The sequence below is a fragment of the Lutra lutra genome, chromosome X (assembly GCF_902655055.1).
Source record: "Lutra lutra chromosome X, mLutLut1.2, whole genome shotgun sequence".
In the NCBI taxonomy this organism is placed as follows: Eukaryota; Metazoa; Chordata; class Mammalia; order Carnivora; family Mustelidae; genus Lutra; species Lutra lutra.
Genome location: NC_062296.1, coordinates 48,996,209 through 49,011,822, shown reverse-complemented (window position 1 = coordinate 49,011,822; position 15,614 = coordinate 48,996,209). Strand labels below are relative to the sequence as shown.

Sequence of the window (15,614 nt, the reverse complement as noted above, 5' to 3'; positions counted from 1 at the left end):
TTCTTAAAAAAAAAAAAAAAGAGATAGTCAGACTGGATTAGAAACTGCAACACAACTACATGCTATCTACAAGAAACCCACTCTAACTATAAAGACACAAATTAAAAGTGAAATGAAAGAAAGATATACCATATAGATATTATCTAAAGAAATTCGAACTAGCTATGTTAATTTCAGAGTAAGCCAAGTTCCAAGCAGTGAATGTGTTCAGGGATAAAAAGGGACATTGCATAATGATAAAGGTTATCAATTTTCAAGATGATATAACCATCCTAAATATGTATGTACTTAACAAAAGAACTTCAAAATTCATGAGGCAAAAACTCATAGAACTTAAAGGAGAAATAGACAAATCTACCATTGTAGTTGGAGAATCCACCATTCCTCTCTCAATAATTGAGAGAACAAGTAGGCAGAACGCCAGTGAAGGGGCGCCTGGGTGACTCAGCGGGTTAAACCTCTGCCTTCGGCTCAGGTCATGATCTCAGGGTCCTGGGATTGAGTCCCACATCTGGCTCTCTGCTCAGCAGGGAGCCTACTTCCCCTCTCTTTCTGCCTACTTGTGATCTCTTTCTGTCAAATAAATAAATAAAAGCTTATGGATAACTTGAACAACACTAGCAACCAACTTGACCCAGCTGACACTTAGAGAACCCTCCACCCAACACAAGACAAATCTTTTTTTTTTTAAGATTTTATTTATTTGACAGAGATTTATTAAGATTTATTTATTTGACAGAGACAGCTAGAGAGGAACACAAGCAGGGGAGTGGGAGGGGGAGAGAGAAGCAGGCTCCCTGCTGAGTAGGGAGCCCGACACAGGACTCGATCCCAGGACTCTGGGATCATGACATGAGTTGAAGGCAGACGCTTAACCAAGTGAGCCACCCAGGCGCCCCAACATAATACAGATCTTAAGTGCACACAGAACAACCATGAAGTTAGACCGTACTCTGGGCCATGAGCAACACTTGACAAATTTTTAAGATAGTAGAAATCATACAAATCAGGCCATATTGGAATTAAACTAGAAATTACTACCAGAAAGATATCTGGAAAATCCCCAAGTTTTTGGAACTTGAAAAGTATACTTCTAAATAACCCAGGGGTCAAAGGAAGTTCTTGAGGCAAATTTGATAATACTTTTAATTAAATAAAAATGAAAAGAAAACATATTGAAATTTGTGGGATGTAGCAAAAGCAGTGCTTAGCAGGAAATTTATAGCATTAAATATTTATTAGAAAAGAAAATCTCAAATCACTGAGAGCACATGTAGTGGAATTAATACAATGATTGACCATGAAATTTAAGCTGGGGAGAGAGGGAATTGAGGACATGAAAGGAAGTGGGAGTAGGAGGTTTAATGAGTGGGGCCAAAGTACTGTTAGGGTAGAGGCACAATAAACATTGTTTATTTAGAATTAGAAAGGAGAAAGTGTTAGTTGAAAAGTGGGATGCCTGAAGTTCAGAAAAAAGAGGAGTAGTTTTTTCATTTGTTTTGTTTTGTGTTACTAATTATAAGGTCAGTGGTATGGCCATGCGGGTTAGTGGATTAGTGGATAAAATAGGGTGGAGGGCATGATATTTAGGGGAGAGGAGGTCAAGGAACTGAGAGGCTGGAGATCATCTATTTGGAGACTGAACTGACCAAGAATTACGACAGGAATAGTGTTACAGGGAATAACAGTGAACCAGGTACTAAAATCTTCCAGGAGTAAGTATGAGTGATCCAGGGGTCAGTAATCTCCCTGAGGACAAAAAGCGAATGATATAATTTGAGGACAGGAGATTCAAAGCTGGGGGTTGTTTTTGAGGAGGGAGGAGAATGTCCTGGAAGGGACAACGAGGAGGACAACTTTCCCACTTCCAGGCCCTGTTGTACTGGAGGTGTGGGAGAGAAGACAGCACCATTTAAGAGGGTTTGGGGACACTAAGGATCTCAGAGTTTGATTTCACTTAAGGGAGAAGATGAGGGGATATACAAAGATGCAGCTGCAGATATAGGGGAATTTGATAACTGTCCTCGAATTCTACAGATGGTAAAAGGGTTTCAGAAGTTGGGGAGGAGGGATACGGAGTCATAAAAGCGATATACCGAGCTGTCTGGCTACACTCAAAGAGAAACATGACTTGGGAGTCTTAGGCTACTGACACAAATAGAGAAAAGCCATGTTGAGATTATTTGTGATGGTTTCCAGAAAAATAGTGATGGTGAGGCCCTCTGGAGTGAGAGGTAGTGGTCTGTATCAGTCACGGTTCAGCCAGAGAAGCAGAACCAATAGGATGTATATAATTGGTTTATGTGATTGTGGTATATACAGTTGAAACCTGAACACGTGTTTGAAGCGCATGGGTCTACTTACACATAATTATTTTTCCATAAGTACAGCATAGTTGTGTAAATATATTTTCTCTCCCTTAATGATCTTAAAATAACATTTTCTCTTCTCTAACTTACTTTATTACAAGAAGACAATATATAATACATGTAACATACAAAATATGGATGAATTAGTCAATTCATGTTTATGTTATTGTTAAGGCTTCTGGTCAAGAGGAGGCTATTCGTTAAGTTTTGGGGGAGTCAAAAATTATACACAGGGGCGCCTGGGTGGCTCAGTGGGTTAAGCCGCTGCCTTCGGCTCAGGTCGTGATCTCGGGGTCCTGGGATCGAGTCCCACATCGGGCTCTCTGCTCAGCAAGAAGCCTGCTTCCCTCTCTCTCTCTCTCTCTCTCTCTGCCTTCCTCTCCGTCTACTTGTGATCTCTCTCTGTCAAATAAATAAATAAAATCTTTAAAAAAATAATTTATAAAAAAATTATACACAGATTTTCAACTGCCTGGGGGCTCAGAACCCTAACCCCTGCATTGTTTCAAGGTCAACTGTACTTTGTTTGGAATGTATGATCTTGCAATTGAAAATGGTGATGAGGTAGCAGTTTATTTAGAGGGAGGGCAGAGGGAGAGGGAGAATCTTTTTTTAACTTTTCAATTAGCAATAATCGCGCCTCGGATAAACCTCATTGGCTACGATACTGCCACTGCGCAAAGCTTTTTTTTTTTAACTTTTCTTTAAAGATTTTATTTATTTTATTTGACAGAGGGAGAGAGAGAGAGAGAGCGAGCAAATATAAGCAGGGGAAGCAGCAAAGGCAGAGGGAGAAGCAGACTCCCCACTGAGCAGAGAGCCCAATATGGGGCTCAATCCCAGGACTCTGGGATCATGACGGAGCCACCCAGGCACCCCAGAGAATCTTTTTAAAAAATGATTTATGTATTTGAGGGAGAGAGAGCACGCAAGCGTGGATGAGCAGACGGGCAGGAGGAGAGGGGAGAGGCTGAAGCAGACTCTTCGCTGAGCAAGGAGCCTGACTCAGGGCTTGATCCCACAACCCAGAGATCATGACCCTAGCCGAAACAAGAGCTGGCCCCTTAGCCAACTACACCACCCAAGCACCCCTGAGATGGCCATTCTTTTTTTTTTTTTTTTAATATTTTATTTATTTATTTGACAGAGAGAGAGAGAGAGAGAGACAGTGAGAGAGAGCATGAGCGAGGAGAAGGTCAGAGGGAGAAGCAGACTCCCCGCGGAGCCGGGAGCCCGATGCGGGACTCGATCCCAGGACTCCAGGATCATGACCTGAGCTGAAGGCAGTCGCCCAACCAACTGAGCCACCCAGGCGCCCGAGATGGCCATTCTTAATGTAAATATGGAAATTCACCTGGGATGCTTGGAGACTTCTCCAGGTCACTCCAGGAACTGGGCTTACTAAGAAGTTGAGTTAATGTCCATTTTGATTGCTCAAAGTGATGATTTGGGGCTAGATAGCAATAGTAGACTCCTACTTATTTAAGATACAGCTGAGATGATTGGGAAATGGAGTAACCCATACAAAAAGTGGCAGGTGAGGGCTGGCATTGGTTATTGCCACAGGTTTGGAACCTAGTTTAATCCAATAAATCCCTTACTCATTTATTGGCTGAGAAAGGGCTTGATAAAGAAGTTGAGACACTTGAATGTCAAGAAGCGTTTGGGCAGTTAAAAGGCAATTGGGTAAGAGACAAGATTTCAGCTATTCCTGATCATGATTTTATTTATTTATTTATGAGAGAGAGAGAGCGCACAAGCAGGCAGAGTGACAGGCAGAGGGAGAGGGAGAAGCAGGCTCTCTGCTGATCAGAGAGCCCGATGTGGGGCTCGATCCCAGGACCCTGGGATCATGACCTGAGCCGACGGCAGTGGCCTAACGGACTGAGCCACCCAGGCATCCCGATATATTCTTTGTAACCACAGAAACTTTGACTCAAGAGCATGAGGCTATGGTAACTTAGAATGGAGAAGAGAGAAAAAAAAGTGCCTCCCTTTTTATAGTCAGGAAACTACTATGTATACTGCTAATAACATTTCTTGAATGTTTCTTCTGTGCCCAGCACTTTCTGTACGTTATCTCACGTAGTGCTCAGAGCAATCCCGCAAGGTCAATATTGAATAGCCAGAATGGAATAGGCCCTGATCAAACAGAATGGACACCTGGAGACCATCGGTACAGCCATACTCATGCACATCAGTTGAGTATGGATCTTGTCCATTTTATGGATGAGGAAATTGAGGCACAGCCAGTGTTAAGTAACTTGCCCAAGACACACAGTTGGGGAGCCGGCGACTTAAATGCCGATCAGTGGGTCCCCACAGCCTGCCTTTGGCTGTGACCACTATGCTGGGCTGCATAGCTTCCTAGTAGAGAGGGAAGATGGAGCCCATGTTCATCCAAAGGTGAAACATTCCTTATTCAGGTTCCTGTCATCGTGTGGTGGACATAGCACATTCTGGAGAGATTAAGGACTTTCCCTTACTGCTTTAGGATTTTGTGGGGAGACAGGAATTTGCAGGGGAGGGGTGGTGGTTGTCAGGTCAGGAGTAGGACAGTCAGGGAGTGTCCCAAAATTTCTCCCGGGGAAAGCAAGCTTGATGGAATAAAATTACACATCGAATGTAGCAGCATTTGAATGTTCCTAATTACAGTCTCATGCAGACAAGATAGGGAGGGAATGAGGGAAAGCGTTTTGCGGGGGGGGCGGACTGGTGGTGTTGTCGGGGGAATCCACATCCAACATGAGGATGAGGGGCTGAAAAAGGATCTGTTCATGTTCTGCTTAAATCTCCTGTAGTTTCTTTCAAAATACCACAAATCTCTTCTTGCAGTTTCAGCCGGGGCTCAGAGTCAGGGCCAAAGTTCAAACAACATCAAAGTTTATTTTTGAAATAAAGGTTTATTTCCTCATGGAATTCTTGAAGGGTTTGCCCTGCATGTCTGTGAAGCATTGAGTTTGGGCTGAAAGGAATTTATTTTAGGACCTTGAGCCGTCTTCGGCTTACACGCCTATTGCCCTAGGAGGTGATTGATGGCTGTGTAAGTTTCCAGTCCAGCCCTGGTGGCCCAGCTCTGGGGCATTCCCCTCCCCACTCTGAAGGCTGCCTCAAGGGCAGAAGTCTGCTTTCTCCTCTCAAATCGAGGCACTGACCAGAGGCACTGACCGGTCCCACTGTGTTCTGAGTAAGGTGCTGATAAGCATTGAGTTTTATCTGCATTGTTGATTGCATCCTGGGATCCCTTCTGATTAAAGGCTAAAAGCCACGGGTTTGTTTTCTTCGGCTGCTTTCTTAGGGCCTGTCTGAGGAGGTAGGTTACTTGTGTTCTTAATTGTAGAGCCAAGCGTTAAAATACTGAAAAGGATAAATGACATTAAAAAAAAAGAGTTGATCTAGTATTTGCCGATTCTTGTCAGTTTCTCTTGGTGCAGACACTTAGCACCAGGGAACAAGGCGATGCTGACATTGGGACTGAGGAGCAGCCTTTTTATCCCCTACTGGCTGTATATATATTTTTTCATTCATAGGGAAAGTATCTGCATTGAGTCTCATGGCAAGAGGGTGTTGAGGGTAGAATGTATGTTCTTACAACTTCTTTTCTTTTTTTTTTTAAAGTATTTATTTATTTGACAGACAGAAATCACAAGTAGGCAGAGAGGCAGGCAGAGAGAGAGGAAGGGAAGCAGGCTCCCTGCTGAGCAGAGAGCCCGATGTGGGGCTCGATCCCAGAACCCTGGGACCATGACCCGAGCCGAAGGCAGAGGCTTTAACCCGCTGAGCCACCCAGGTGCCCCTGTTTTTACAACTTAGATAAAACAATTGTCTGACTATAGAGGATGGCAAGGAAAAAAAAATGGCATTGCTGCTTGGCTTCCAAGATGCTACCATCTGGGCAAATTTGAGAGGTAGCAACATGGGGGCACCTTTCTTGGTTCTTATCCTGAAATAAGACCGAGGGCTATGCTAGGAAACTGGGGAGGTGGCATGTGTGCTCATGAATTTTCATTTTGCTGCTGTGGAGATTGCCCACTTGGAGGAAGAGAAATGGCGTAGCCTAGGTTACTTATTTATGCCTTCAAACTCCAGTTTAAAAAAAATTTTTTTTAAAGATTTTATTTATTTATTTGAGAGAGAAAGAGAGAGCATAAGCAGGGGGAAGGGCAGAGGGAGAAGCAGGCTCCCTGCTGAGCAGGGACCCCCCCCCCCCAATGTGGGGCTTGATCCTGGGAATCTGGGATCATGACCTGAGCTGAAGGCAGACACTTAACCAACTGAGCCACACAGGCACCCCTCAAAATCCAGTTTTTATTGAAATTCCAGGTTCTTAGCAGCAGCTAGTTAGGCAGGACAGAGGGTAGGAAGGAAAGCAGGGGCCTTGCTGGTTGTGGGTGGTCTACTCTCCCATTTCCTTCTCCCTCTCTAGCCACTCTTTTTTTAAAAAAAGATTTTATTTATTTATTTGAGAGAGAGACAGTGAGAGAGAGCATGAGAGAGGAGTGGGTCAGAGGGAGAAGCAGACTCCCTGAGGAGCTGAGAGCCCAATGTGGGACTCAATCCTGGTCCTCCAGGATCACGACCTGAGCCAAAGGCAGTTGCTCAACCAACTGAGCCACCCAGGTGCCCTCTAGCCACTCTTTTTCCAGTCACTACTTCGAGGCCAGGCCTGTGTCCAGTTGTACAAGTGGGCCCAGCTTAGGCTCAGTTTAGAACTCTGAGCATAGTGACAGATGAACAGCTATAGGTCTGGAGTCTGGGAGTTGTTGGGTGGGTAGGAAGCACCCAGCATTTTCAGATCTGGCTTGGTTGTTAGGGTCCTCTCCTTTCTCCTCTTGGCACCTTCCCTCATTTTCCTTCGGAATGTGCAGTGCCAGGGTTTATAGGCAAATCAAGGCAAACACTGAATTCACAGAGCACTTTCTGGCTCCTTGGCTCTGGGGATGTGGGTACAGGTGGGACACAGCAGTCTTGCCCTCAACATTTGCCTCTTCCCACTGCCTCCAGATGAAAAGTTCTCGAGCATCTCCTTCCCCACTTCAGGCAGTGTTCTGCTCCAGAATCCACAATGACTCTCTATGGGGCCTTGGGCCAGGTGAGATCCTTTAGTAAAGCTCTTCATATTGGGCTCTTCCTATAATCCAGCTTTATTTATTCATCCATCAACATACATTTTCTGAGTACCTACAGTGCACTAGTCACTGGCCTTGGCACTGGACGTACGAAGTGGGTGAGACAGACATGGTTCCTGCCCCCGTGGAGCTAACAGTCTAAAAAGAGAAGATGATATTATTACAAAAGCATTATGATTACTATTAAGCAAGGATGATCGTGGGAATCCTGTGCTGGAGGGTGTTGTGGGAGTATGGGACGGGACACTTGGTCTTAGCTGCTTACCTGCCCCGGACATCATGGCTGGAATGTGGCACTTCTAGAACCCCAGCTCTCCGTCCACAGACCAGAGGTGGGCCCCTGAGCTCCTTCCCGGGGGCTTGCTACATCCAGGCTTGCCTCTCGCTCAAGGTCTCTGATTTCCTGTTGGGAAGATACTGGAGATAAGAAGGAAGGTGAAAACCTACATTCCCTTGACTTCATCCACAGTACGTGCAGTCCAGCTCTGGTCCTGGGAAGAAAGGAGGGGCTCTGTTCTGAGGTGGCCCCATTGTAAGTCCTTGATGTTTCCTTGATGAAAGCCAGGGCCAGCACATTGAAGAGCCTGGAATGAACAGACTTGGCTGGGTTGGGGGGGAAGGGTGTGGGGCCAGTGCTGATTTGCTTGGAGTTGAGCTTGTTATTATAGAGCCCTGAAAGATTCATCAGCTTCCGGAATCAAAGTCGTGAGGTCAGCTCAGACGCCAGGCCCAGCCCAGGCCTGCCACCCTCAGGCAGGGAAGCTCTGCCCACACAGTCTCTTTCAATCTGTTTGTACCTCATTTCTTTTTCTCCCAAATGAAGATCAGTCTAAACAGCCCATAGGTCAAGGACAAGTACCCCTGGAGAGTCTGGCCAAGTCCCTACTTCCTGCCAGTCACTCTCTTGGCTCAGGTTCGAGTTTGCCAAATACAGACTTTTGGGTCCCCATTCTGTAATCGGGTTTAACAGTTCAGAAGAGGAGTGAGTGGTCTTTTGACCATTTAGTTTCTTACTGTAATAGAACCCAACTTTTTTGGTATCTGTGTTCCAATTTTGGGAACAGGGAACAGATACTTGCTGAGAAAGGTAATCAGATTACTCTTAACTGGTTGTAGAGCCTTCTTGGACTGCTTAAGGGACAATTCTGTAAAGGAGTAAATGCAAACAGGCCACGCTCAGGATCATTTGTGCAGACACACATAGTCTGTTCAAGGTGTTTTACTCGTAGATTATAAAGGATTATAAGGATGGGAGCATTTTTAGGAGGAGAGATGAGAGAATTACCAGAAGAAAGAAATGGAACCACACCAAAGTCAAAGTGGTTTAGAGCAGAATCAGATGGGAGCTCAGTGTGTTGAAATTAGGTGTTTGGAGTGGAAACTTCCCAAGTGCACAGGGACACACACACTTAGGCACTCTGCTTTCCTGAGGACATCAGTCAGTGTCTCCCTCTCTTCTAACTTCTACAACTGGGAGAAATCAGGACGTGACTACAGGGTTTCCTGCGATGTAAGCATACCTACCCCAGCCTTTTCCGCAGGCATCTCAGGAGCCCAGTGGGGACAGAGACGGAGGTGGCCCTGGGCTCTATTTCTGCATAAAATATGGTGCAGCATTCCTCCCTCTGAACTGAATCTATTGTTCCAGAGAATGGGTTTCTTTTCTATTCATTCATTCATTCATCCATTCCACAGTCTTTACAGCAGTCCAGGCACCGTGAGAGTACCTAGAGGCACTGCCCTCCTGGCAGTCCAGTAAGATAATTGGTTCTTTCCTCCTCGTTTCCAAGCTGCTGGGCGCTAGAAAGCTGGACTCACAGCCTAGCCCAGTCCGTGCGTGGCACCGAGCCCATGTTTGGGAAGGGAAAGTTAGATGAATGAAATCAGACTATTTGGTGGGTCTCCGCCGATTACTTGCTGGTGTGGGTGCGGGTGCGCTTGAATTTTTATTATTTATGAAGGGAAAGTTTAAGTTGCAGAAACAAAGCAGAACACAACTTTTAACCATCAGTACTAAGACTCGAGTTCCGCAGGAGGACGCGGGCACACAGATTGTACAGAACATACCACACACACACACACACGCACACACACACACACACACACACACACCCCTCACGCAAACATTCCTTCTTTCACGCTCCAGCTCGCTCTTTTTACTCCTACTTCCCTTTCCCTCCTCTCCCGGATCAAGCGTTAATCTGCGAATCTCTGACCGCAAAAGAAAAAAAAAAAAAAGGTGGGTGGGGGGATCCCGAAGTAGCAGAGCAAGGGAGGAGGAGGTGGAGAAAGGCGGGGAGGAGGAGGAGGAGCCCTGCGAACCAGAGTCAGAGGGACTGGTGGCTCCGGCGAGTGTGCAGCCCCGGGGGGAGCGGCGCTCCAGGCTGGGAACCCGTCAGCCCGCCCACCCGCCAGGCGTCTTCAGCGCCCGCCCGCTTGCGGGCCTGCGCCCGGCCTGCTACACCCGGAGCTGGGGCCGCAGCTCAGGGGCGCTCAGGCCAGGGGCGCCCCTCCGGGTGAGCCAGCCGCGCCGCCGGGCTGGTTCCCCGCGCCAGCGCCGGGAATGCCGTTCTACAGGCGCACGGTGGTGCCCCAGCGCCTGTGCCCGCGCAACCCGCCGCAGCCGCTCGCCGAGCTCCGCGACGTGAGCCACCTGGCTGCGCTCAGCCTGCTCCGGCAGCTCGCCGACCTCTGCGGCCACTCTCTGGCTCTGCTCGAGGACCTCGAGGGGCACCTGCTGGCCTTGGGGCGCCGCACCGACAGCCTGTGCCGGCGCACCGTGCGCCTCCGCCGCCGCTTGCCCTGCCGCCTGCTCCGTCCGGAGGAAGACGACGAAGAGCTAGGTAAACCGCGCCCGGGCGGCTCGCGGCCCCGCTTCTACCCCGCCTCTGGGGGCGCCAGTGGGCTCCCGGCTCGGCGCCCACCCCCTCCCCGGCCCTCCCTGCCCCTCCTCCTCCCTTCCCTCCCTTCCCTTTCGGGGGGGATCCCGTTTCCCTGACTCCCCATCCGCCGCTCTCCCTCTGGGACTTCCTGCTGCTGGAGCCGGCCGCGCCGTCCCGAGGGACCCGGTGCCTTCTGGGGACCCGTTTTCTGGGGACCTAGGGGAAGAAGGCGGGGGTGGGGGGGGACCCGCGGGGTTCCTGGGAGCCACTGGGTCCGGGACGGCTTCGGCGCGGTCCCCAGGCCCGGGGCGTCCCCGTCTCCGCGGCGTCGGGAACCAAACGGCCGCACCGCTGGTGTCTTCGCACGGGTCTCGGAGCTCGGCGGCTTCGGAAAGCGCGCCCGGCCCGCGGGCCACCTTTGCGGCCCCGGGAGCTTAGCGGCGGTGCCCGCTGGAGTTAAACCTGTGCAACGTCGCGCCGCAGCCTTTTCGCCGCTCGCACTCAGAGGAGTGTCGGAGCGCCCTCCCGCCTGCTTCTCCCGGCGATTTCAGGGTTGGCGATTTCAGGGTCGTTGCTCCTGGAGTGGCGGGAAGGGTGTGGAGGAAAGGAGGGACTGCCTCCGGCTTCGCTGATTCTTGTGCCTAGGGTCTCTGGCTGCACAGATTTGCTTGAGACGAGCACTTAAAGTGACTGTCATTAGTTTCATGATTTGTTTAGGAATTAGCCATGCCTGAGAAACTCATGCCCTGGCTGAGAACGCAGCACCCTGGAGATGGTGCCAGGGCTGTGCGAGCCTTTGACTCTTACTACTTTGGACTTCCGAGTTTCGAATGGGGAATCCTCACTTGGTGGAAATGCACTGCTCCCTTAGAGTGTGGAACTCGTGCTGAAAGCAGAGGGGACTGAATATGCTGGAAAAGCCGACCACAGCTGGGGCATGCCAGGTACCAAGGCCAACTGGCACCACCAGAAAGGGGCGAGAAGGCACAATGTGACCAGAAAGTTTCAGATGGAGGCAGAAGGTGGCTATGGGTTGACTTTTGAGGGCAAGACTCCCCTGCCTTGGGGAAGGATTGGCTGGGCCAGCCCCTCTCAGTTGCAGGCACCACCTTGTCCTGACCCTTTCTGGCAGGACAGGAGTCAGAGGCCCTGCGACCCCTCTTCAGAGAGGCGTGGGACTTCTGAGGTAGATGGTGGAGGTCACTAGTGGAGAAAAATGAACTGGGTCCTGGGTGAGCAGGAAGGTGGAAGACACAGATGACTGCCAGATGGAATGTAGACATAGGGTGAGAACCCTCTGCATGGCAGGGGACCAAGAGAGCTGGGGCCCTGGGTCTGATTAGTTCGCAGTTGACAAAGAGGGTAAGAAGGTCACTGTTGATTTCTTTTCTTTTCTTTTCTTTTCTTTTCTTTTCTTTTCTTTTCTTTTCTTTTCTTTTCTTTTCTTTTCTTCTTTCCTTTTCTCTTCTTCCTCCCTCCCTCCCCCTCTCTTTTCTCCCCCCTCTCTTTTCTCTCTCTCTCTCTCTCTCTCTCTCTCTCTGTTTTTCTGTCTCTCTCTCTCTCTCTCTTTTTTTTTTTTTTTTTTGCCTGGGTCCCACTGACTACCAGGATTAGCCTAGGAGAAATTTGGTAAGTCAGCTCAGGGAGTAGTTTTCAGAATGCCCACACAGCTTACAGAGAGCCACCTACTGAGTTCAGCAGGGTAAGATAAGGACAGAAAGGAGGCTCTGCTTTTCCAGCTTGGACCTTTCCATGCACTGAATTGGCGAGCCCTTTCCACCTGAGGGAAGGCATGGCTTCACCAAGTCACCGTTGGGACCTAGACCTCTTCAGTAATCTGCTGGTTTAGAAAGAGATGGATTTGTGCAATGGGTATCTTTTCAAGGAAGGGAGCAATTCTGAGGAGAAATGGCATTGGTTTGGTTTCTTTGAAGTTCGTGGGAGCCAGGAGAGTGGCCGTCTCTCGTCTCTGACGTGTCCACTTGCCTCTGAGAGGTCCATGTTTCTGAGGGGTCTCTGCACCAATGGAACCCAGCTCCCTTAATCTGGCAAGAACTTCTGGCTTTCCATTTTCTGGTCTAATGCCCTACCCTAGACTCCCCTTGAGGATCCTATGGCACACTTTTCTCTTCAGGTGCTTTGACTGCGTATCACTTAAATTAGGCCTTCCAGGCAATGATCTGAGCATTAAGTGCCAAATGCAAGGAGAGATAGGGAGCAGTCAGTGCACCATCTGGCCAGCCCCTCATCACTCAGGTATAAGCTCCAAGAAGGTGTTCAGCAGGCTACATATTATATTTTGACCCCAAATAAATATCCAGCCCGCCTTTAAAAATTTTTTTTACTGTTGTCAGGTCTTGTTCTTTTTTTCTTCCCAGTGCCTTTTCTCCTAGCCCTCCTACTCCTTTACTGACCATCTTGCCGGTGGTCAGCACTCCCCAGTCAACATTTTACCCTATGTATCCTCCATCTGGCTGGATTCCCGCCCCCCCCCTTCTTCCTTTAGCTATTTCTTTGACCACGGGGGCAGGCTAGAACTGGGTAGGAGGAAAGAAGGTTTGGAAGCCACATAACTGGAGTGAATGACACCTGACAGGCCAGCAGCTTGTAGCCTCCCTGCAGGGGACAGCTTGGCCGCCACCTGCAGGAGCAATGGCAAGTCAGACTGGCCCAGAGCCTTCAGGCTTGCAGAGACCGGACCACATGCTTCTACCGGGCCCCTGGGAGGCAGCAGAGGGAGGAGAGGGAGATGAAGGAGGAGAAAGTTGATGCTGAGGGAGTCTGAGGTGCTCCTCTCTACAGCCAGGGGTCACAGCTCTGCCATCTTCAAGGTTTACAAGGGTGGGACTGGGCTGGGCCGGTTGCTTGGCAACACCACCTCCTCCACCGAAGGCTGTTCTTCGGTAACTTGAACCCCTTTGAGACTGCCCTAGAAGATCTTGTAACTGGCCCGAGGTGGGGGATGGGAGGGTGGAAGGAGGAGAGGGCATGCTGAAGGATTGCACCAAGCTCCTGAGGTTATGGATCTGTGGCTTTTGCCACACTCGTGGCATGGCCCCACCTATAACTGGAGTCTCTCCTCGAAACTGGCTTTGAATGTGACCTGTTTTATTGCATTTGGGTCTTCATCTCAAGGATGGCATGGTCAAAGCCAGAGGGAAATAGCTCCATGCCTGCTGTCGGATGCTGAGTCAATCCAAGCTTTCCAATTCCTCCCTCAGAGATCTAGTTAATGTTTGTAGGTGCTTAAATGATCATTACAAAAGCAATCAGCCTGTTGGCCTAGGGGTATAATATCTCCGGAGCGGAAAAAGGAAGTCACCAAAGCACTAGATACATGGAGGTATGTTTAATAACGCTGGGGAGCTCTTGTGTTACGCTAGCCTATGAATTTGCTATGGGGAAAGATGCTCTGTTCCTTCTTGCAATTATTTTGGCTTGAATACAGCCAGTTGGGTCAATGGTGGAAACTCCCCTCTTCATCTTTATGTAAAATTCCCACCTCTTGGTTTTTCAGCTTTGTGGCAACTTTGGCTCCAAATCAGAAAGGACAGCTGGTTTATTTATGTTTAAATCATCGTTCCAGGGCAGGAGGAGACGGTTGTAAATCTACATGGAGATGAGAAAAATGAGAGCTGCACCTTTAGACTGCAACCAGATTTCCCATTCGATGAAGTGTCATGGACCCTGAACCTGACTGTCACAGCTACTGAGGCGGGGATGCGGCCTGCTTGAGTTTGATGGAGCAGGGGGAAATTCCGGGACTTGGAACAGGCACTTGCCAGAGCTCACTTTGTTTCTGTCCTACCTGTCATCCCCAGAGACCCTTGGGACACTGGCTTGACAGGGTGGGGCAGGCAAGCAAGCAAGCCCATTTTCTTTTAAATACCATGAAATTCCTGGTCTGCCCACGTGGTATTTCCACGTGTTGAAAACGTCTTCCCTGGAAATTTGGACACCAAAATGTCTACTAGAATTTCCTCCACCTCAGAAACAAGAAATTTAATCTTCTTTTTTTTGTTGTTGTTGGACAAATGAGCAGCTAAGGTGATAAAAGCATCAGGATGACGGAATAGTGGAGTAGAGGAGAAGATTCAAATTACGGCTTTTGGGCTCAACTTTGACCTTTGTGCAGTTGACTGTGTGTCAGGAGGAGAGGGGTGAATTTGCATCGTCTGCCACGCACTTCTCTGGTTTGGGTGGAGTGGGTTTATACAGTGTGGCACCAAAAACTCGGTCATTAACCATTGTCGGTGTCCTGACACTTGACCACTGAGGCCCAGAAAAAGGAAGGGACTTGTCCAAAGGTAGCCAGCTGGGTCAAGCCCATTAATAGCCCTAAGTGCTGCAAAGATTATAATGTCTCCCCATATGTAATTCCAAATGAAAGAAATGTTAAACCTTCAGATAAAGTGTTATTGGGGGGAGCACCTGGGTGGCTCAGTTGGTTGAGTGCCCGACTCTTGATCTCGGCTCAGGTCTTGATCTCAAGGTTGTTGAGTTTGAGCCCCATGCTGGGCGTGGAGCCTACTTAAAAAAAAATAAATAAAATGTTATTTTTGAGATTACTCAGAGTTCCACAGGTATGTTGAAATTAAAATGGCTTATAGAGTTTTTTCATTCTTTCGTACTCCTGTTGTCGGGGACCTAAGCATATACTTAATCTCCCCTATGAGGAATGTGGCACCTGCTAGGTCACACAGCAGATAAATGGCAGGAAGCCTTGATCTAGAAGCCAGGCCTCCTGACATCGAAGCCAGTGCTCTGTGCCGCTAAGTTCAAAACCAGCTGTTCCTTGAGAGTCACCACCCTGGCAGTTTTTCCAGCTGGAATTTGTCCAGGATAATGAATGACTCCTGCTACCTTTGCCAACTGAGGGATGTTCTAAAGAATGAGCTCCCTATGGTTTCTGTAGTTGGGACTTGGTGGGTGAGCTAAAGGTGGAAAGGAGGAAGGAAGGTCAGCCTTGCTTCCTGTAGGGGATAGATGTGAGGCAACAGGCTTCCTTGTTAAAACGTAGTCTCCTTTAAGCTTTCAGTGGAAGATAGCTTAGAAAGAGACCCTTCAGGTGGGAAGGGGCGGCTGGACGTGTGACCCCGACATGGACTTCTGAAGGTCACCTTTCCAGCGGGGGTCTTTCACTTGTATTCCTTCTGTCCTCTTTATACGCGCTATTTTCCCTTACAGCTTTGAATCCAATTGTGGACACTCCTTGTCACACACCCACATCATGA

At 48.6% G+C, this 15,614-nt stretch overlaps 1 protein-coding gene and 1 pseudogene across 1 annotated transcript; one reads left to right on the top strand and one right to left on the bottom strand.

The window, feature by feature from the left end:
• Nucleotides 1–2,806: 2,806 nt before the first annotated feature.
• LOC125092578 (uncharacterized) lies at nt 2,807–3,054 on the bottom strand (annotated as a pseudogene).
• Nucleotides 3,055–9,905: 6,851 nt separating this feature from the next.
• LOC125091631 (NHS-like protein 2) lies at nt 9,906–15,253 on the top strand. The gene is made up of 3 exons (XM_047715316.1): nt 9,906–10,341; nt 13,967–14,055; nt 14,087–15,253. The coding sequence occupies exons 1-3, from the start codon at nt 10,062–10,064 to the stop codon at nt 14,222–14,224; spliced, it is 507 nt and encodes a 168-aa protein (XP_047571272.1). The 5' UTR covers nt 9,906–10,061; the 3' UTR covers nt 14,225–15,253.
• Nucleotides 15,254–15,614: the final 361 nt, after the last annotated feature.